The following is a 22,039-nucleotide window of genomic DNA, read 5'->3' as shown; positions in this document are numbered from 1 at the left end:
GTCATTCAAAATCAAACTAACAAGAAGATTTTATCTTTGATACGTTACTTTAACGCAGAAGTAGGCAAGGGAAGATGTGATGATAGTTTTGGTACATATGAACTGGGAGCAGATTAGATTAGATTAAGAGAGGTGCATTTCGGCCTATTCCACTGCGACCTTTTCAGATTAATTGTGGTCCTCAGAACTGGGACTAAGAAACGGAAGAGGCGATATCCTAATCCCATTAATTAAAATAACACATGGTTGAAACTACGTTCAATATGATTTTAGACATATAGATCTTCCTGAGATACATTTAATAAAATCTGTACATCTTCTATAACAAAAATAGAAGATGTACAAATTCAGAATAAAACAGACATTCCGATTTAAAATATATTTACAAAACTGTCGTTGTATATAACCAGTTCAGATTATATCACCAATTCTATTTAAGGTATTTGTTGCAGAAGCTTCGAAAAACTAGAAAAGAGGGGGTACATAGAATGGATATCGAACTTGGCAATAAATATATACGTACTTATCTTTCCTCATCATCCAGCCTTCTGGGTCCAAAGGTGAACAAAGGGCTCTCCTAATTTCTTCAAGTTCTATTCACTATCTACTCACTACTCAGACGCTCTCTACTTCTTTTATTTATATCTATTAAAAAAAACGCATTAAATTTTCCCCTCCCTTATTCAACAACCTATATAAACTTTAATTGCCCCTTCTCTATTTATGAAAAAGATTAGTAAGTTTACTTGATTATATGCATATAAAACAAGTATCAACAATTTAGAGATATAAAACGATTTACATGTATTTATATGAATTTAAAATTAACACAAGCTTATCTGTTCCAACAGCTGGTTCCACAGAAAGCAGGTCCACATAGGATTTGACCCTCTCGGTTCTACAAAAATCAACGACGATGGGAGGCTGACTAAAATAAGTCAACTGATTTCTGCAAGTGTTGCTCTTCAAATAATGTGCAACTATATGGGTTTATGTGTATAGAGGTTAATGAGTAGATGGGTGGCGAGTCTGAGACGAATGAGTGTTTAAAAAAAACCCAGACATAATTCTGAATGACCAACTTAACACAAACAGTTCTCTCCTCCTCAATCTATTTCGTTAAATACTATAAATTGTAAACATATCCAAAAATAGATCACTTGAGAAACGCATTCTGCCGAAACAGCTGTAGTGCTAAAAAAATTATAATAAATTCTGTGGAAGTTTTGAAAATAAAGTTTTCAGTGTTTTATTGTTATAACAATTTTATTCAGAAGTGTACCTATTACAAACAGTATTTGTATCTGCTATGTAGTTAAATAAATAAACTCTAAACTCTAAATCATCAAACCCAAAACGATGATGATGAGAGCACTGAACACGATGTGAACAATACTGATCAAGGAATAACAAAACCTACTTCTCCTAAATAAGTAACCAAATTAATTAAGAACAATATCAATCTCAACAAGGCTTCAAGATTTGACTTATCAGAAGAGATACTACAACAACTACCTAGGAAGGACTACCTCATCGTAAAAAAAAAACATAAATGCAGTTTTCCGAAGGAACCGAAACTCAACAATGAGTAGTAGAAGTAGACTCAGATACCTAATGGAAGCTTGTTGTAATATATATTAAAAGAATAGGCACTGATAAAAAAACCTGCATTAAACCGGTGATAATAATGAAACTACAAAGAAAAGAGTAAAATAGCAAAAATTAGGAAAAATTCTTTGAAACATTTTTCTTTTCTCTAATTGATCATTGATAATTTTGGTGTAAATTAACTATAATAATCAGATGCCAATATTCCTGTGTTAATGATATAAGTAAACTATTTTTATGTTTATGTTAAATTTCTTTCTAATGTTTTTCGAATAGCATTAATAACTTTCGAGGTTGAATTAGTATTAGAAAGTGATTAGTCGAATGATGCACTGTCACTTGTTTAGTTAAGGTAAGTCTTATAGATTTTAAAATACACAATTTACTTTATGTCCCATATCACAATAGACAAAATCTGTATTAAATAGGTAAGATAAAAGATACACCTACATGAATTTAAGATTACAAGGTAATAACAGTACTACAGACCCTATAGAGGCCCTTGGCTTCGATAGTCTTAATAGTTTTTTCCACTTTTTACGGTTGTTCACTTGTACTTTCCAATTTCTTGTTCCCATTTCTTCTATGTCGATCCTGAGGGCATTAAACCCTTTCTTCGTGGTCTTCCTCTTCTTTGCTTCAATTATTCTCCTGCTTATAGAACTCTAAGAACAGTTCTTTCTTTAAGTATTTGTAAAACATATCCTAACCATCTAACTCTCTATTCTGTGATTTTCTGCGTTATTTTGGGTCTCTAATAAATATCCATTAACTCTGGTTTGTTTGTCCTAACTCTTTTTGATTTTTATACCTTATATCATCATATTAAATTTAATTAGCTTTAATTTGATATTAATAATCGTAGCATATACGTCATGAGCAGCGTATTTTTTTAATGAATAATCGAAATATTTGTTCAAAAATTAATTTCCATTTAATTAAAAGTGTTTGCGTCCACTTTTTGACTGGCAGCATATTATTAATGTATTCTCCTATTCTTAAATAAATGTAAAAATGTGAGTTTGATTAATTACGTTATGAACATAGTGATTTTGCAGTGGGATCTTACTTACTAATATCACCACTACTTGCGCAACAGCGTCTATTTATTTTCAGAGTGCGGTGCAATCCAGTTATTTCATTTCTTGTTCAGCGTCATCATCACAGTCTTGATCGGAAATGATTCTATTGTCAAGTAGGCTGTACAAGTATTTTATAACAGCCTTCACATATTAAGGATTATCCAGATTCCACATAACTGCAAGAAATGGGTTGATTAGTTGATGACAGAAACAGTTCCAGTGAAAAATACATTTCCGCTTAAAAATTTATCATCGTCATCTTTGACTCGACAATCCTCTGTGGATCCTGGCCTGCTCTAAGATTAGTTGCCATCCTGTTCGGTTTCTGGCAACGTGGCTTCTGATCTCTAGTATCCCTAAGCCGGTCTCAACTCCATCTAACCATTTAATTCGCGGTCGGCCTCTGCTTTTTCTTCCTATAGGTGTTCTTATCGTTATCTTTTTAGGGACCATATTGTCAGGCATTCGTATTATATGTCCGGCTCATCTAAGTCGCTGTGTTTTAATGAACGTTACGACTTCTGGTTCATTAAAGAGTTGGTATAATTCCAAATTAAATCTTTTGCGCCACTGCCCTTGATCGTTTATAGCTCCAAATATTTTGCGGAGTATGTTATGCTCAAATATTCCCAGAAGTCTTTCATCCTTCTGCGTTAGAGTCCATGTTTCTGCCCCATATATGAGGACCGGCCTCAGCAGTTTTTCTTTGTATATTTCTTAAGTGGAATTGTTTTTGGAGTCCATAATATGCCCTATTTGTAAGGTTTATTCGTCTTTTAATTTCTTCGCTTGTTTTATTGGTAGTAGTCAGCTGTCAACACGTTCAAAGATATGACTTCCAAATGCTGTTTCCCGTTCCTCATTTGCTATAGGATTCTCAGTAACCAACATGTACTTGGTTTTGTCTTCGTTGATGACTAGACCGACCTGTTTCGCCGCCGTTTTCAACTCTATGAAATATGCTCAGCATCTCGCTTATGTCAATGTCAACAGCGTATGCTAAGATTTGTATCGATTTATTGTAAATCGCTGTCTCTAATTCGTGTATCTCGGACTGCTTTTTCCAAGCCAATGTTAAATAGAAAGCAAGCCAGAGCATCACCTTGTCTGAGTCCATCCTTAATCTCAAAGTATCGAGAATTTTCAACCTGTGATAAACGCTGGCTTTTAAGTTAAACATTGTCGTTCTCGTTAAAGTTCTCGTCAAGTTTTTCTGGTATAAAAAACTCACGCATTAATTGGTATAGTACTGTTCTCTTGACACTGTTGTATGCAGTCTTGAAGTGGACGAATAGGTGATGGGTTTCAATTTTAATTTCTAATGTTTTCTCGAGAATCTGTCTTATTGAATGAATCTGGTCAATTGTTGATTTTTCTAGAGTAAATCTGGCCTGTTGAGAGTGTAAACTTGTAGCCTTTCGTAGAGAATATTTGCTAGTATTTTGTAAGCATGCTTAAAACAATTGCACATTAATATTTTGAGCAGTGGGAAGTGTATTTCCCACTAATATGTCGCATTGTAAAACTTCTCAAAATATCTAACTTGATTTTATAAATAAGTAATAATGATAAATATTCGATATATTACATAATCTATACAAAATAAACCTTATTACTTACCTAATTATTAATCTACGAATTTAAATCTTATGAAACTGTACAAAACAAATCTCAATATGATGATAAAATCTGAACTGTCACTTAAATGCTAATTAACATTTGTACATATTACGTCTCTAACCATGTAGACTAATGCAGGGATACTTTACCGATATTTGGAAAGATGGCAGCACTGATACGGTTTGGAAATTCTAATTCCCATCGTCCGTATCTTCTTCTTCTTCTTAAAGTGCCCTCTCCTCAATGGAGGTTGGCTACTACAATTTTAAAATCTTCTCTATCTTCAGCTCTTCTTATTAGCTGTTCAAAATTTAGCCCTGTCCATTGTCGGATGTTTCTGAGCCACGATAGTCTTTTCCTTCCTAGGCCTCTCTTTCCCTCGATTTTTCCTTTCACTATAAGTTGGGCATATTGGTACTTATTATTTCTCAGTATGTGGCCTAGGTATGATGTTTTTCTAACTTTTACTGTGTTAAAAAGTTCTCTTTCCTTGCCTATTCTATGCAGCACTTCTTCGTTTGAGGTATGCGATGTCCATGAAATTTTGAGCATTCTCCGGTAGATCCACATTTCAAAGGCCTCCAATTTATTTACGGTTGATGTTTTTAGGGTCCACGTTTCAACTGCATATAGAAGAGTCGACCAAACGTAGCATTTTGATAAACGTAGTCGAATTTCGAGTTTTATTCGAGAATCACAAAGCAGTTTTTTTATTTTTTCGAAAGATTTTCTGGCCTGTTCTATTCTCGATCTTATTTCTAGATCAGGATTTAGGCTGCTATCGATCCAACATCCCAGGTACTTAAATCTATTGACCTGTTCTAAAATGTGCCCATTTATTGTGCAAGGTTGAGGTACGTTTTGGTTTTTTTGGATTGACATCACTTTGGTTTTTTTAATGTTTATTTTCATACCAAATTGCTCACAGGTCGAGTTGGTCTTGTCGATGAGTCGTTGTAGACCTACGTCGGAATCCGCAATTAACACTGTATCATCGGCGTATCTGATACTGTTGATATTTACGCCATTCACCTTGACTCCATCTTTGGAATCTTCCAATGCTTCTTTAAATAGAAACTCGGAGTAAAGATTAAACAGCAGAGGCGACAGAACACATCCTTGTCTAACTCCCCTCCTAATTTCTACTTCTGCGGATGTGGAACCTTCGATCCTAACTCTGGCGTTTTGGTTCCAGTACAAGTTTTTTAAGAATTTGATGTCTTTTCCATCTAAACCGACTTCTTGCAAACGTTCTAATAGCCCGTATAGCGAGTATTTAATGGTGGGAATGTATTTTCCCACCGCGTATAAAAATATCGTATGTGGACCATGTCACCAACGTTAAGGTCCTACAGGGCATGACAAAAGAAAAAGAAGTGCTTAATTTAGCGAAACAACGTAAGCTTGAGTACCTCGGGCACGTGATGCGGAACGAAGAAAAATATCGAATTCTTTAACTCGTTATGCAGGGTAAAGTATTTGGCAGGAGAGGAGTGAGTCGCCGTCGTATCTCGTGGTTAAAAAACCTCCGAAAATGGTTTGGGATGACCTCTACGGAGCTGTTTCGCAGAGCAGTCAACAAAACCATGATAGCCTTGATGATCGCCAACATCCGGACCGGATAAGGCACTGAAGAAGAAGAAGTATAAAAATGTTAATAAATTCTTATTAAGCACAACTAAGACAAGAGGACTTCGATATTAATATTGTTTCTACATTAAACCGAACTATAAAAATCAGGAAACTGATTTATATATTATTTGTAACAATGCTCCGTAGGCAAAAGAGTCAATCCTATCCATAACGTTAATTTTATCGTCACAATTTGTCTTAATTTTTTTTTTTCAGAGTACAAAATAAACCATGTTGTCGTTAATATTATTGTTGATAGCAGTAGTCCTCTTTTACTATACTGCTATCAAACCATTGAGTTATTGGAAGAAAAGAGGAGTAATTTTCCAGGAGGGAGCAATCTGGTTACTAGGAAATCAATGGAAATTATTTCTAAGACTTGAAAACATGTTTGAAGTGCTTGAAAATGCTTACAATATGGCATCAAACGCTAGGTAGGAAATATTATTCATCCAGTATTTCTAACATGTCATTGTTTGTTTAAAAAATTAAAGGGAAAAAACTGAACTGGGAATAGATGTTCTTGTAACATGTGAGGTCTCTCCCGAACTGTGAATGAGGAAAGATTTGTTAATGTATGATTTTGTTACAGATATATAGGATTCTATAAATATACAACACCTTCTTTGATGATAAAGGACCCAAAGTTATTAAAAAAGATAACTGTTAAGGATTTTGGCCATTTTGTTAACCATAGAACGTTTATACCACAAGGTGCTGATCCTCTCTGGTCAAAACATCTTCTTTCATTAAGAGGTAATAGATTATTTTAAACATTACTATTTAATTATAATAAAATGGAAGTGATTCTTTGAAAAACAACACTTGTCCAAAAATTAAAATTTTGGCAAATCAAGAAAAGCTGCCCAGTTTCAATTTATTTTAAATCTAACTTTTACTAAAATATTCATTTGAAGGAATGTGGATATTAAAGTAATTGTACAATTTTGTTTGAATTTTGAATTTCGAAACTTTGTATCTTTATTTCCGCTGTCACTACTGTGGTTAGGAAAAGCAACTTGTGGAATACGACTTCGTCGTCTCTTGACAGAACTAACGCTAATGAGGCTTGATAAATATGAATCCTGCTCATCTTTGGTCTTCATATTTCTAAACATATTCAGTACGTAAAAACGTTGTTCCTGTGTTATTACATAGAAGCATCGGTAACGTTTACACCTACAACAAGATTGAAGTCATAAGCATTGAGAAAACAACTTGTTATTATCGAAAAACTTACCTACAGTCATTTGCTGTTGTTCGGGCTAAAACATCCTTATCACCTTTATGCCAACTCCATGTATTTTAGCTTGCTTTATGGTTTTCCTTCGATAAACTTTTCTTTCCCGTTTTCCTGGTTGATGTGTAGTTCGAATTTCACAAATGCTATCATCTATAACATTAGAGGCATTGTGTTAAACAGTTTCCGCCATGCTGAACTATTTTTCTAATACAAAAGAAACAAACATCACCTGTTATTAATAAAGAACCCACACAACTGGTAATTTTATATACAAGATCATTTACGCTTAGCGGTGACCGTTAACTAAGATGAGACAAGTGTTTTACAGCAAACTACATGGACATCTGTGGTTTTTCTAAAACTATCCGAATTTTCTATGTAGTTTACTCCGGACAACTGGGATTTTTACATAACTGAATATGTGAGGTCGATGAAGAAATTACCATTCTATGCGAACAACATAAATTAAAGTCAAATTTGCAAAAAATGGACATGTGTTGATTTTCAAATAAACGCTTCAATTATAAAAGACTTTTTTTACTTTTGTATGCCATATTTCCTTGTAGATCAAAAATGGAAACAAATGAGAGCGGTACTAAGTCCTTTATTCACCAGCAGCAAAATAAAGATGATGTTCCATCTGATGACAGAGTGCTCTGAGAATCTGGTAAAACATTTCTTGAAGAAAAATCAAGAAATCACTGAAGTTGCATTTAAAGACTTGTCCACTCGTTATGCCAACGATATTATAGCTTCCGTTGCTTTTGGAATACATACAGATTCTTTGGAGAATCCTAATAATGAATTCTATTTAATGGGAAAAGAAATCTCGAACTTTTCTACTTTCCGGAGAAATTTCAAGTTAATGGGATTTGTAACAATTCCAAAAATTTTTAAGGTAATTACTTTTTGTTATTTGTATAATCTTTAACCTTATATTTAGACATAAAATAGTAGGAAAAATAATATTAATACTTAAAGAGATTCATACTAACTTAGATTATTTTTTAAGCTCCTAAAAGTTAATTTCCTTGATGGTCCTCCGAGGCAATTCTTTGTCGATCTCATTGAAAACACTATAAAAGTAAGGACAGAAGAAAATATCGTTAGAACTGATATGTTGAATCTTCTAATCGAAGCAAAGAGAGGTATACAGAACAAAGATAAAAAGTCACCCATTGAAACTGAGTATTCCACATTTCAAGAATATACCAGAGGTAAGATACTCGACAATCACGTCAGAGATTTAATGTATTCTTTCATATTTCAGAAAAACAAGCTCACACAAACATCTCAAATGAAGATATTATTTCAAACTCCTTGTTCTTTTTTATCGGTGGTTTTGACCCGGTTTCCAGCACTATGTGCTTCGTTGCATACGAGTTAGCAACCCATCCAGATATTCAAACCAGATTGAGAGAAGAAATTAATCGAGGATTTGAAGAATGCAAAGGGAAAATGACGTACCAAGTGTTGATGAAGATGAAGTATTTGGATATGGTTATTTCAGGTAAGATGCTCATATAATGCACCGTTTTCTTGCTAATTTGTGATAGCTTATATTTATTTTATCTGACTTTTTATCTGACCAAAAAAATTTTTAGGCCACTAGACCCAAACATCATCTTAAAAAAAATTAAAACGTGTTTTTTCGTTTTTTATAAATATCTTTGGCTCTAATCATTGTACAAACTCATTATTTTTTTCAGTTTGTACGATATTTTGTCTTCATCATGGTATTTTTTACATTTTTGGCGGAAGAGTGGGGAGACATTTTTATAGGTGGGGCATCAAGGTCAAAAAAAAAGAAAAATCATTTTCGGTCTAGATACTATTGTGTTCTGGAACAAAAAGTACTATACCAAATAAAATTTTGGGCTCCTATAACCAAACATAACCTAAAAAAACGTGTGTTCTCGTTTTTTAGTAATATCTCTGGTTCTAATTATCGCACAAACTTATTTTTTTCAGATTGCAAGGTTTTTTACTGCCTACAACGTATTTTTTACAAAAATTTTGGCGTGAAATTTAATTTTTTTACCTTTTTGAAATGTTTAAAATTTGTTTAAAATAGAACTCGCTTGAGCTTAACGCCAAAAAGAATATATATTAGTTTTTGATCTCCATGATTTTTTTCAGATTTTTATAGGGGGAGTATCATAACCAAAATATAGAGAAATCACTTTTTATGCATTTTTCGGTGTTTTTTTTTTTATTTAAAAATCTCGTTTTTGTTTATTTAGTACATACATTTTTAGGTTATGTTTAGGTCTAGGGGAATAAAAATTTTTTTGGTCTAGTACTTTTTGATGTAGAACAATATGGTATTTTTATTTTTGGAATCAAATGTATTGAAACAAAAATTATCTTTTTTCCAGAATGCTTAAGAAAGTGGCCAGCTTTTCCCGGTATTGACAGAGAATGCAGCAAGGAATACATCATACAACCAGAAAATCCAGATGAGGAACCCTTAGTCGTCGAAAAAGGATCAATTATCATTCTTCCACTTATGTCGATCCACCACGATTCTAAATACTTTCCGGACCCAGAACGGTTCGATCCCAATAGATTTAACGACGAAAACAGGGGTAAAATCAAGGAATATACTTATTTCCCCTTCGGATTAGGTCCTAGGAATTGTATAGGGGCCAGATTTGCCTTGCTTGAAATAAAGGTATTATTTTCTCATATTTTGCAGCACTTTGAGATAGTACCAATTGTAGATACCCTTATTCCTCCGCAGTTAACCAAAGGAAATTTTAATTTACTGCCTGCCGATGGTATGAGATTGGGTTTAAAAAGACTTTAACAACAATTATCAATATTTTACTAAAAATCTATTTTTATTTATAATTTTGTATACATGAACAAAACTTAGTTCGTTTATTTTCTGTACTTACATAAAATGATAAAAATAAATTCAATTCTTTAAAATACATGTAAAATTCTTGTTTCACTTATATATAAGAAGAGCTGAGATGCTGAAAAAAGATATATTCAAAAGATGCTAGAATAAGAAACAAGGAAAGAAAAGATATTGAGAAACATTTCTTTATTCGTATAACAATAAAACACTTAAAACTTCGACAAAATTTATTATATCTTATCACTACAGCTGTTTCGGCAGAGTGCCTTTCTCAAATGATCTATTTTTGGTATGTGTTTACACTTTATAGTATTTAACTGAATTGGTTGAGGAGGGGAAAACTGTTTGTATTTCTCATTAAAAGAATGATGATGGTCTAGAAGGTGAAGTGCGTATGTAGAATCTATTTTTCTATTATTCAAAAGCCTTTTTGTGTTTTGCTGTACGTTTGTTAAAAGCTCTACCAGTTTGACCGATGTAAGTTTTTGTGAAGTCGTCACATTTAAGTTTGTATACACCACTGTGTAAATGCTTTTTATTTCGGCTCTTGTTCTTTTTAATATATTTGCCCAAGTTGTTATTTTTGTTCTAAAAGCTCGTGTCTACTGTACCGTTTACTGTACCACGTTTTTTTTTTAATACTTTAATTTGATTTTGATTTATTTAAGTTTTTATTTATTCTGGTCTAATAGACCATATGTTTCGCATTACCACTAAAATTACCATGTTTCGAGTTAAAGGTTAAGTCTGCTACACACCATCTCCAGTAAATTTGTGTACTGAAACGAAATTATAAAAAACTCCTATTACAATATTTTTTAAGTGGAAAAACTGCCAACTTTACGACACTTAAAAAATGATAAAATAAGCATAAATAAAAAAATCTTGGTACGCCTGTGTTGTCCACAATTATTCAACTGACCTTTGTAATTTTTTTATTTAAACTTGTTAATATTACAAGCATCATTCACTACAGTTATTTATTGTTGTTAATATAGTTTTTCTACAAAATATCTCGTGAATTTGTTTATCTTATCTGTGGATTTTTTTAATGACATTGACAGCATTAGAGGTCGGTTGCTAGTAATCTTAAGTGATTAGTTGACTGATGTATTGTTATTTATTTAATTAAGGTAGGTCTTTGATATAATATATACAATTTGCTTGTTGTTGCATACATTAAACAGCATAATTGGAGATCAGTTACTATAATCGAGTTAGAATCTAACTCGATGCTAGCAATCTAATCTAATTAGTTAAATAATGTACTATTTGTTTAGTTAAGACAAATATTTTATCTAATATATATAATCTGTTGGATGTTGCATGTCAAAATAGACAAAGTCGATCTCAAATAGACGAAATTTTTGAGATAAAACGCATATATACTTGAATGTGAGGACAACCAGGTAAGAAATAGTGAGGAAGTGTGCCAAAACATCAGTTGTGTGTGTTTTAAGTTAAAGTGAAATGCGAAACAGAAAAAAATATCGCAAATGAACACAAAAATCAAATAATTCATGTTTAATGGTGAGAGAAAATGTGCATATATGGAAAAAATAGTTGAAACACGAAAGTTAACTAGATTAGGTGAAATATGAAGCATGAATGAAGAATGAATATACTGTGCGGCATAAGTTAGGGATATTGCCAATATAATGGTAATGGTACTTCATTCTGCATCAATTATTTGTATGTAAACAATTAAAAATTATTATAGTTTTTAAAAAACATGAAAATTGAGACCTTATAAAGAGAATCAGACAAAAAAAACCGATTGACCATCTTTCGAAAATATTGTAACTACATAAAAACTCACATTATGAAATGAGTTTGAATGTTTTTATTGTTTATTTTAATAGTTATAAACAATTGAAAGACATGATTACTTTCGAATTTAATTTGAAATAACTTTTTTGTTTATAAACATTTTTTAATTTAGAAAATTTCATTTTAAAGAGAAAGTATTTTCAAAAAAGTTGTCTGTTGAACGTTTTTATCTAGAATGCGTAGTTTTTTCACAATATTAAAATGAATGAAAAAAGTAGCTTTTTTTGCTTAAATGTCATGAGGCAGTAAAAGTTTCGATAACCACGAGATAATACGGCCTTTCTATTGACTTCCACTAGATATTCCAGATAAAAAATGGAGCGCAGTAATTTTTCGATTTTTTAAGTGATTTTTCGGCTTTATTTTATGGGCTAATAAATTAGAAAGAACGCATAAATCTAATTTAATTTAATTATTTATTTCTCTGAATAAAAAAGTCAAAAAAATAGTGGTAATTGTTGATGTGGATACTTAATTGATTTATACAGTTATATAATTGTTGTATTATTGTTTATTTAATATTTAGCTATTTCCCTAACTTATATCTCGCAGTTTATTATATGAAAATATAATTTGAACAAACTACAGCACCACCAAGTGGGAATATTGAATAAAATTTACAAAAATGTAAGTGGGAAAATGATTAAAACTCGTAAAGTCAATTAAACACTTCTTCTTCTTTCTTTATATAAATAATTTCACATGTATATTGGCGAATTTCTGCCTCCAGAAGATTGTCACTCCATGTCTTGCGCGGTCGACCGATACTTTGTTTCGACTTGCATTGTGTCCATTTGCAGTATTGCTTTTTAGTAATTAATTAACTAAATACACTCTAGTTAAATTGTGTTCACTGTAACCGGTGCGGCAAAGTGTATGGGACACAGTAGACATATAATTTCGTTTTCTTTTGTTCAAATAAAATTGCGATTTTATCCTAACATGCAAGATATCAATTTTTTGTGTTAGATGGTGCCTATTAGACCGTAGTACCTGTTAAAAAAGATGGGCTATGTTTTGGAAAAATGTGATCACTGTGCTCCGGTCTCCCCTGCAATATCTTAAGTACACATAATATCAAAAAGGCAGTAGATCCCGATCAAATACCAGCAATATTAACACAATATATACAAGACTATTTGACTATAACAACTTCTATCATAACAGTAATAACAGATCAAGAAGACCAGATGATGGAAATTCTCTTATCAGACGTAAAGCATGAAATAAAATAATAAAAAATGTCTACGTGAGTTAAGAAACCGTTTATTCTGGTAGAAATAAGCTATGAACTGAGATGCTTAAATTACTACACTCATGGACAAAAATATCGAATATTTTTCAATTTTCAAATTTTTGTATTTTCAAAATAAATTCTGGTCAAACAAGTCGTTTATTGTAAAATGGAGTTTATTTTAACAATGTTTAATGAACAATTTTAAGTTTTTATGCGGAGAAAATTGTGAAAAAAATAAATGTATACCTAATACTAGGTAAATAAGGTCATTTTACTTTAAACTTAAATGATAATTTAAATTGCTTAAACAACTGGTTTAAACTGAAAGAAGTGCATGTCAGTAACGAATATTCCCCCCTCTAGGTCTTATTACTGCTTGCATCTTTCTCAGCATGCTTTCAAGTAAATTTTGGACATATCCTTGGGAAATTGCATTCCATTCATCCTGTGCAGCCAGCCGAAGCTGCTATATCGTATTTGGAACGGGATTTCTTTGTCGTATGCTGCGTTTTAGGTGATCCCACATGTGCTCTATTGGATTTAAATCCGGGCTAGACGGTGGCCAATCCAATCTTTGAATTTGGACCTCATCATGATAATTACTCACTATGGCAGCGGCATGTGGTCGAGCATTATCGTGCATTAACGTGAATCTTTCATATCCAATGTAACCAACATATGACAAAACATGATCTTGCAGGATGTTTTAAACGTAAGAATCACCAGTCATCCGTCCAATCACTTCCACAAGTGCGGTACGTACCTCCCAACTAATACCTTCCCAAAGAATTATGCCATTAACTCCAAAACTAACGTCTGGGCGAGACTGCAGCTGGCGAATCGTTCTCCAACTCTTCTGTAGACGTAGTTTTGACCATCTGGCTTCCATAATAGGATTCTGATCTCATCAGTGAAAAGAACGTTTTTCCAGTTGTCGATATTCCACTAAATATGTGTTCTTACAAATTCCAAACGACGAGCTTTATGGTTTTGGAGAAGACGTGGAACTTTGGCGGGGCGTCTGGGCTTTAAGTTTGCTTCTTTTGATCTTCGTCTAACTATTTGTGAACTTACATTAACTTGTCAAACATTTAATAGCTCATTTCTGAGGTGCATCGATGTCAATGAACGATTTCATGTAGAATTAAGAACCAAAAAACGGTCATCAATTGCGGTTGTGCACCTTGGGCGTCCTTGACCAGGCCTTCATACAAAATTTCCTGTTTCTCGGTACCTTTTTAGAGTATTTGAAACTATAGATTCAGTTCTACTGAGACGTCGTGCGATATCTTTTTGTGCATATCCTCCCTCGTACAAAATTACAATATGTGCTACTTGGACTTCATCGCAGTGCCGAATTGGTGGGATACTTGTTTTGAACTTAGTTAAACCAAACAATATTTAATTAGACTTAATAAATTAAACTAAAAATAACCGAATTAGTATGATTTTTCCTTTACGTGAAGAAGGATTTTTATGATAAAATGTACGAATGACACTAACCACTGAATAAACATCAAAATAAACATCAAAATATTTTAAACCAGTTGAGTACATCAGCCTACTATATGAGTATTATCAGTAATCTAAAATTATTTTGAAATAATAGTGACTAAAAAAAAATAATTGGAGAATTCCAAAATATTCGATATTTTTGTCCATGAGTGTATATGATGACAACATTGGTTCTGTGTTGTGCGTTAAATAAGAAAACAAAAGAAAAAAATAGAAAAACTGATAAAATAAAAAAAAATTAAGCGAAAAAAGATGAAAAATAAAATCGGAAAAAAATAAAACCAGAAAAAATAAAAGCAAACTACCATATAATAAAAATATTTGAAGAAACGAAATACGATAAAAAAGAATCATCAGTGAAACGAAATTGTAGGCAAACTGTAATATTACTTTGGTTTCTAAATATCCCATTCGAGTACTTGGCTATTTGTTAACCACCGTATGGCTTTATTCATCTCTTAATATTTATTAATTTATTTCTTTTCAGATTTTCTTCCAACTTAATCATGTTGTCGTTAATACTATTTGGGGTAGCCCTAGCCCTCTTTTATTATATTGCTATAAAACCTTTAAACTATTGGAAAGAAAAAAGAGTAATTTTCCAGGAGGGAGCGATGTGGTTGCTGGGAAATCAATGGAAGTTCTTTCTAAACCGTCAAGATATGTTTGAAGTATTTGAAGATGCTTACAATGCAGCACCCAATGCTAGGTAGGAAAATTGTTCATAAAGTATTTCTTTATATTTATTGTTTTTTTTTTAAATGCTTTAAGCGAAAAAAATGTAACCTGGCAGTGGATGTTTTTTCATCCGACACCTCGGCCGAAATCTAAAACGAACAAATTTTTTAATTAAATACAAAAAAGTATCTTTGATTTTAATTCTTTTATAATTTTCGTTATAGATATGTAGGTTTCTATCAATTTACAGTACCTTCTTTGATGATAAGAGATCCAAAGCTATTAAAACAGATAACTGTTAAGGATTTTGACCATTTTGTTAATCATAGGACGTTTATACCAGAAGGAGCTGATCCACTTTGGTCAAAGAATCTTCTTTCGTTAAGAGGTATTAGATTATTTAAAATAATGTTATTTTTTGCAAATAAATTATTAAAGATTTTGTATTTAGTAGTGTCATCAGTAGGCCATTGCCGATAACAAAAAAAAATCTAATTTGTTACATTCATACGGAAGTGATGCCCGTATAAACATTTCGGCGATTCATTTTTATGAATATAGATATATCTACATAACCCCATTTATTTTCATTTTATTTTTTTAGTGTTGTTTAATTTTTTTTTTTGTAGATCAAAGATGGAGAGATATGAGGGCAGTACTAAGTCCTTCATTCACTAGCAGCAAAATGAAAATGATGTTTCATCTCATGGCGGACTGCTCTGAGAATCTGGTAAAACATTTCTTGACTAAAGATCAAGAGATCACTGAAGTGACATTTAAAGATGTTGCAACTCGTTATGCTAACGATATTATAGCTTCTACTGCTTTTGGAATTCGTACAGATTCTTTTGAGAAACCAAAAAATGAGTTTTACTTGATGGGAAAAGAAATTACGAGCTTTTCTAGTTTCTGGAAGAATTTAAAGATAGTGGGATTTATAACAATTCCCAAAATTTTTAAGGTAGTTATTTTTGTTACAACTTTGATACTGAGTCTAATTCTTGCTTTAGAATATCTTTACAAATATTAATTTAACTTATTTTGTAAGCTCCTAAAAATAAATTTCTTTGATGGACCCTCAAGACCATTCTTCATTAATCTGATTGAAGACACTTTAAGAATGAGGGAAGAAAAAAATATTGTGAGGCCTGATATGTTAAATCTTTTAATCGAAGCAAAGAAAGGCATTCAGCAGAAAGATGATCAATCTGGAGGCGATGAAACTGGATATTCCACAGTTCAAGAACATCTAGCAGGTAACACATTATTCGATCATAACTTTCAAGATATTCAATTCATTTTTTTATATTTAAGGAAAACAGATGCAAGCTTCTGACATCACAAATGAAGATATTACCGCACACGCCTTGATATTTTTCTTTGGTGGTTTTGACTCAGTTTCCAGTACTATGTGCTTCGCGGCACACGAATTAGCAACCCATCCAGATATTCAAACCAGATTGAGAGAAGAAATTGACCAAGGATTTGAAGAAGGTAAAGGACAAATGACGTACGAAGTGTTGATGAAGATGAAGTATTTGGATATGGTTATTTCAGGTAAAGTACTCATATGGTACACCTTTTTTGATTATATTTAATGTTTAATTCATTTAGCTAATGTACATAAATAAAGATTTATCATTTTTCTTACAGAATGTTTAAGAAAGTGGCCAAATTTTCCTGGTATTGACAGAGAATGTAGCAAGGAATACGTAATACAACCAGAAAGTCCAGATGAGGAGCCATTAATCGTAGAAAAAGGATCGATTCTCGTTTTACCCGCTATGTCCATTCACCACGATCCCAAATATTTTCCGGACCCAGAACGATTCGACCCAGAAAGATTCAGCGACGAGAACAAGGGTAAAATCAGGGAATATACGTATTTCCCTTTTGGGTTGGGTCCTAGGAACTGTATAGGATCCAGATTTGCGTTGCTTGAAATGAAGGCGTTGTTTTCGTATCTCCTGCATCACTTTGAGATAGTACCGATTGCAGATACCCTTATTCCTCCTCAGTTAATGAAGAGAAATTTTAATTTAATGCCTATTGATGGAATGAGATTGGGATTGAAAAGATTATAACAAGTTATTAATATTTTAATTTTACCAAAAAAAAATATTTGAGAATAATTTTATATGTATATAACTTCAGTGTACTTATTTTAATATATATATATATATATATATATATATATATATATATATATATATATATATATATATATATATATATATATATTTATATAAATATAGATATTACTACTAGTGGTGTGAGTTTTTTTCCTATACACATTATGACTATCGTACTTTAATTGTATGAGTCTTAATTTCTAAAGCTCATCTTTCCATTATTTCTTTTTCTTTTACTTCTCTAATTTTTCTTTTTGTTATTATATTTATCGTTTTATATCTGGGTCATTTTTGGCTTTTCTTCTTTGGTCCATCAGCTTCAGGATCCCATCTGTCATCGATGATTTTTTCTTGATTAATGTTTCTGCTTTTAAGTTTTTTTATTTTACATTTTGAACTATTTCTGTAATTGGTTTGATCTTTTGGTCTTCGTTCGATTCATCTCTAATCGCAGTCACTTGCTCGTTTAACTTGGCTTGGACCCATACTTTCGTGTTCAGGTCTCTTAGCGGACGTATATCTTTAGATCGTGGTTTCTTTTTACTATTGGTCAACTGAATAAAGCGTCATAGGAATAAAGCGAATAACGCTATCCTGAATTTGTAATCGGATACGGCAGCATGTTGGAGCTGTGTTTAATTATACTGCCGGCTCACAGACTAGTCTTGCTCCGGCTCCCATATAGGGTCTCATGTATCCTGGACGCATTTTGTCGAAGCTCTACTCCCATTCTACGAACCTGGACATTTTTCACCTTTAAAAATGTGTTTTTATTTCATTGTCCATGTGAGAAATATCGATTATCTACCAAAGATGGCATCTACGCAGAGGGCACTTCGAATAGACTGGTCGAAGTCCCTCTTAAGGCACCGTGGGAATGGATAAGTGGCTGTAGTTTTCCAGGCCCTTCCTTTCCTCTATGGTGATAACATATGCAAGTGGAAGCTGGGTATTACAAAAGACCCATAAAAGTAAAATAAATGCTATTGAAATTAAAGCATTGAAAAAAATAATTCAAGCATACGATCAAATAAGAAACCAACTAGAGCAAGAATCCATAATAAGTAAAATAACCAAAAAACAATGGGAATAGTTTGGGCAAGTACAGAGGATGAGAGGAAGAAGATGGCCAAAAAAAAACAAAAGCAAAATAAATAAAATTGCATTAATGTGTAATGTAGGAGAGAACAGCAATCTCAGAAAACGAATGAAATTGGCTCGTTAAACTTCACTGGAAGAAGCAATCTTAAAATGGTACCGTCAACAACGTTCTAGTGGGGTTCCGGTTCCAGTCGAATTAAAATCTGCTGTAATTAAATTAACAAATCATATGGATATACCATTCAGAGCAAGTGATGGATGGTTCTGGCGCTTGCGCAAAAGGCACATAATCATGAATAAAAGAATTTACGGTGAAGCTTCAAGTGCACCAAAAGAAAAAATAGAACCTTTTAGGCAATAATTAGTAGAACATATAAGCAAAGAAATGCTATTAAATGCTCAGATTTACAATGCTGACAAAACTGGTTTGTTATGGCGTACTTTGCCTGAAAGCACACAAGTCTCCAAATATGAAAAATTGAATTGTGAAAGAAAAATCAGCAAGGACAGCATCTCGACACTGCTTTGTGCTAACCCCGATGGATCGCATAGATTGACTCCTTAATGGTTGGAAAATCTCACAAACCTAGAGTTTTAAAAGATATATTGCATCATCTGCCCGTTTCATATTAGCTCTAAGAAGCCAAGGTTCACCTCAGATATTTTCAAAAATTGGTTTTTTAAAGAATTTGTGCCTTCAGTGAGAAAATTTCAAAAGAATAAAATTGGGAATGCCGCCAGACGAGGTAAAACGTTTATTGCTTTTAGAAAACGCTCCTGCTCACCCCTTTGAAAATATTCTACTGTCAGAAGATGGTAACTTTAGCTGGATGTTTTTACCAAAAAATACAGCATTGCTTATTCAATTATTGAATACATGGATCAGGGAATAATTTTGGCAACCAAACGAATACATCGCAGAAAGACGAACTAACGATTGTATTTCACGATGTAGATAATGCAGAAGATTCAAGAGGGCAGCGTACCTTGAGAAACTTAAGGTCTTAAGGCCAATTTAAAATCAACAAATATTAATTTTGCTGCAGCATGAGAGGAGCTCAAATAACCAACAAGAAAAATGGTTGGAAGAATTTGTTTGATAACGAAGATGCAGACATAGATTTAGAAGGGTTGGAAGTTATTGATTTCTATAGGACAATACATAATAATGCCGGAGAACATGTGGCTGAGGAAGATATTTTACAATGGCTAGCAGTAGATTAAGGTGACCCTAGGTATAACATCATGACTGAAAGTAAAATAGGAGATGAAGTTATAAACCTAAAAAATGAGGATGGAAGTGAAGATAGCAAAGAAGACGACAAAACAACACTGCCAAAAATGAAGTTATCAGAGATAAGATCGCATCTCGGCGATCTAATAACATTTATTGATTATTCATCAGATAACGAAGTTCAACTGTATTCCACGCATTTTCGTCATTTTAGAAAATTGATCATAAAAAAACAGCAAACATCGAAAGTGCAAATGAAACATAATTCCTTTTTCAAAACAGGATTATCAACAGCAAGCGCGTCGATATCAACAGCAACGTCACTTCACGACGAATGTCCGCAGATAATTAAATAGAATTTTGTTTGTATTTTGTATTTTTAAATATATCTAAATACAGCATCTATATGCAATTTTACTATACCTATGTAGCATAAATCAGATAAAAAATTTTGTAAAACGCAATAACAGTACCCATATCTACATGGCCTTATATCAACGACTTACCTGATAAACAAACTTATAATTCGTCTCTTGAACACCTCTATCCAAAATCTGCTCCTAGGAATAAGTCCATTTAATCCAGTTTCTTTACCTTTCACTCCGGATCATCTTCTAATCCCGGCGGCGACCAACTCATTCTGACATGTATTCACACTATCACAAAACAGTTCCTATAAACCAACCCTTTAGCTGTCAAAAAATGGGACTTTTGAAGATGGCAAGATGAACTCTTTGTTACGATAAAACAACATTCTGTTAGTTAAATAGATAGGTTAGTTAAAGTACTCGTAAAGTAGAGGTAAAACGCGGATATCTTGTTGAAAATCTTTATCTGTATTTATGAAAAATTTAATGTAATATTTGTATTTCTTTAGATTATACTACAATTAATTTCAAATAATTTGAAAAATTATATATGATTACAGTCGTTGTTCTGCATCCACTTCTTTCTTCTTCATTTCAAAATTCTCATTTTAGACAGCTATTGAGATGATTCGGATCAGCCTTGCACAACTAAACCTCGACACCCGAAAGTCTCAAGAGTTAGTCAACTTATTGACCCAAAAACTGCATGTGATCCCATTTTACAAACAAATAAAGTACGCTCTCACTTTTACAACGTGGAGATTAATTAAAATATTATGTATTTATTATATTTTGTTTATGTATTATATATTTTATAAACAAAAACATGCATTGTGGCTAAATTTATATAATAATTGTGTATTTCATATCTCCACCAGACATATACTCCTACCTTTACGCGTAAAGATCTGTTTCCTGAAACAAAAATCAAATATTTAAATGTAAAATAATTGATTTAATAAAAAAATGTGAAGGTATAAAAAAGTTATTTTAGTTTAGGTAATCTCTATGGACTTCTATAGTAAATATTGTTAGAAACACTAACAGATAAATAAAAAACCTTAAACATAGTCGTTGTCAAAGAGAAAAAGATACGCGTATACGGCAGAAAAATAACAAACAATTGATCCTTTAATAATAATGAATCCGGCACCGATATCGAAGAAGCATACCTATTTGATCGATCCTGACAAATTATTAAATTTAAAGAATAAAAACAATCAAACATTTTTACTCTACGCTAAACTTAAAGTGTTAGTTCATTGTGCGTTGAAGAAACAAAACTCTGTGAGTACATATTTTATTATTAAGTAATCCGTAGTAAAAGTATCTCAGAGACATATAATAGTAAATAAATTATACCAGCCAAAACCTGACGCGAAACAGGTCCGAATTTAGGATAAACACATGGTGATTAAAAATGGAATTTGATGTTACTGAAAACAAAGATCAATTATCTTAGTCTGCGTCACAAACACCTTTACCTTACTAAACAACAAGAGTCAATATATCCATAAAACTAAAAGCAAAATATTCAATTTTTAATAATTCCAGATTAGAAGAATATTGTTAGCAATAGGTTCTTCAGTTAGTCCAAAACATTTTTTTTTTCAAGAATCACCAATAATCGTTTTTTTTTTCGATGGAGGTTTCATCGCTGTAAACAGTATACAAATTCAAGTCCGTAGACTAATTACTCCAAGTGAAAGACTCATTATCCCGCAGAAGATAATAGAGAAGGAACTTTTAACTTTAGAACTAAAACTAACTTTATATATAACATTTTTGCGAATCTTCTTCTTCTTCTTAGCCTTCTGTCGTCCATTTTTGTACATAGGCCTCTCCCAACTCCTTCCATCGGTCTCTATCCTGAGCAACATATTTCCAATTTGT

At 32.4% G+C, this 22,039-nt stretch overlaps 1 protein-coding gene across 1 annotated transcript; it reads left to right on the top strand.

Moving 5' to 3' along the window:
• Window positions 1–1,833: 1,833 nt before the first annotated feature.
• On the top strand, window positions 1,834–17,494 carry LOC140437343 (uncharacterized). Its single transcript, XM_072526825.1, has 13 exons — window positions 1,834–1,960; window positions 6,159–6,376; window positions 6,535–6,698; window positions 7,752–8,083; window positions 8,198–8,402; window positions 8,456–8,695; window positions 9,564–9,987; window positions 15,121–15,342; window positions 15,536–15,699; window positions 15,941–16,272; window positions 16,360–16,567; window positions 16,626–16,868; window positions 16,965–17,494. The coding sequence occupies exons 2-13, from the start codon at window positions 6,174–6,176 to the stop codon at window positions 17,393–17,395; spliced, it is 3,168 nt and encodes a 1,055-aa protein (XP_072382926.1). The 5' UTR covers window positions 1,834–1,960; window positions 6,159–6,173; the 3' UTR covers window positions 17,396–17,494.
• The last annotated feature ends 4,545 nt before the right edge of the window (window positions 17,495–22,039 follow it).

Source organism: Diabrotica undecimpunctata, chromosome 1 (assembly GCF_040954645.1).
Source record: "Diabrotica undecimpunctata isolate CICGRU chromosome 1, icDiaUnde3, whole genome shotgun sequence".
NCBI classification, from domain to species: domain Eukaryota; kingdom Metazoa; phylum Arthropoda; class Insecta; order Coleoptera; family Chrysomelidae; genus Diabrotica; species Diabrotica undecimpunctata.
This window is presented reverse-complemented; position numbering and strand designations above follow the sequence as displayed.

Coding starts and splice junctions, on each gene's coding strand:
- LOC140437343 (XM_072526825.1), top strand. CDS start 6,174: ATGTTGTCGTTAATATTATTGTTGATAGCAGTAGTCCTCTTTTACTAT. Junction 6,699..7,751: donor ACATCTTCTTTCATTAAGAG/GTAATAGATTAT, acceptor ATTTCCTTGTAG/ATCAAAAATGGAAACAAATG. Junction 15,700..15,940: donor GAATCTTCTTTCGTTAAGAG/GTATTAGATTAT, acceptor TTTTTTTTGTAG/ATCAAAGATGGAGAGATATG.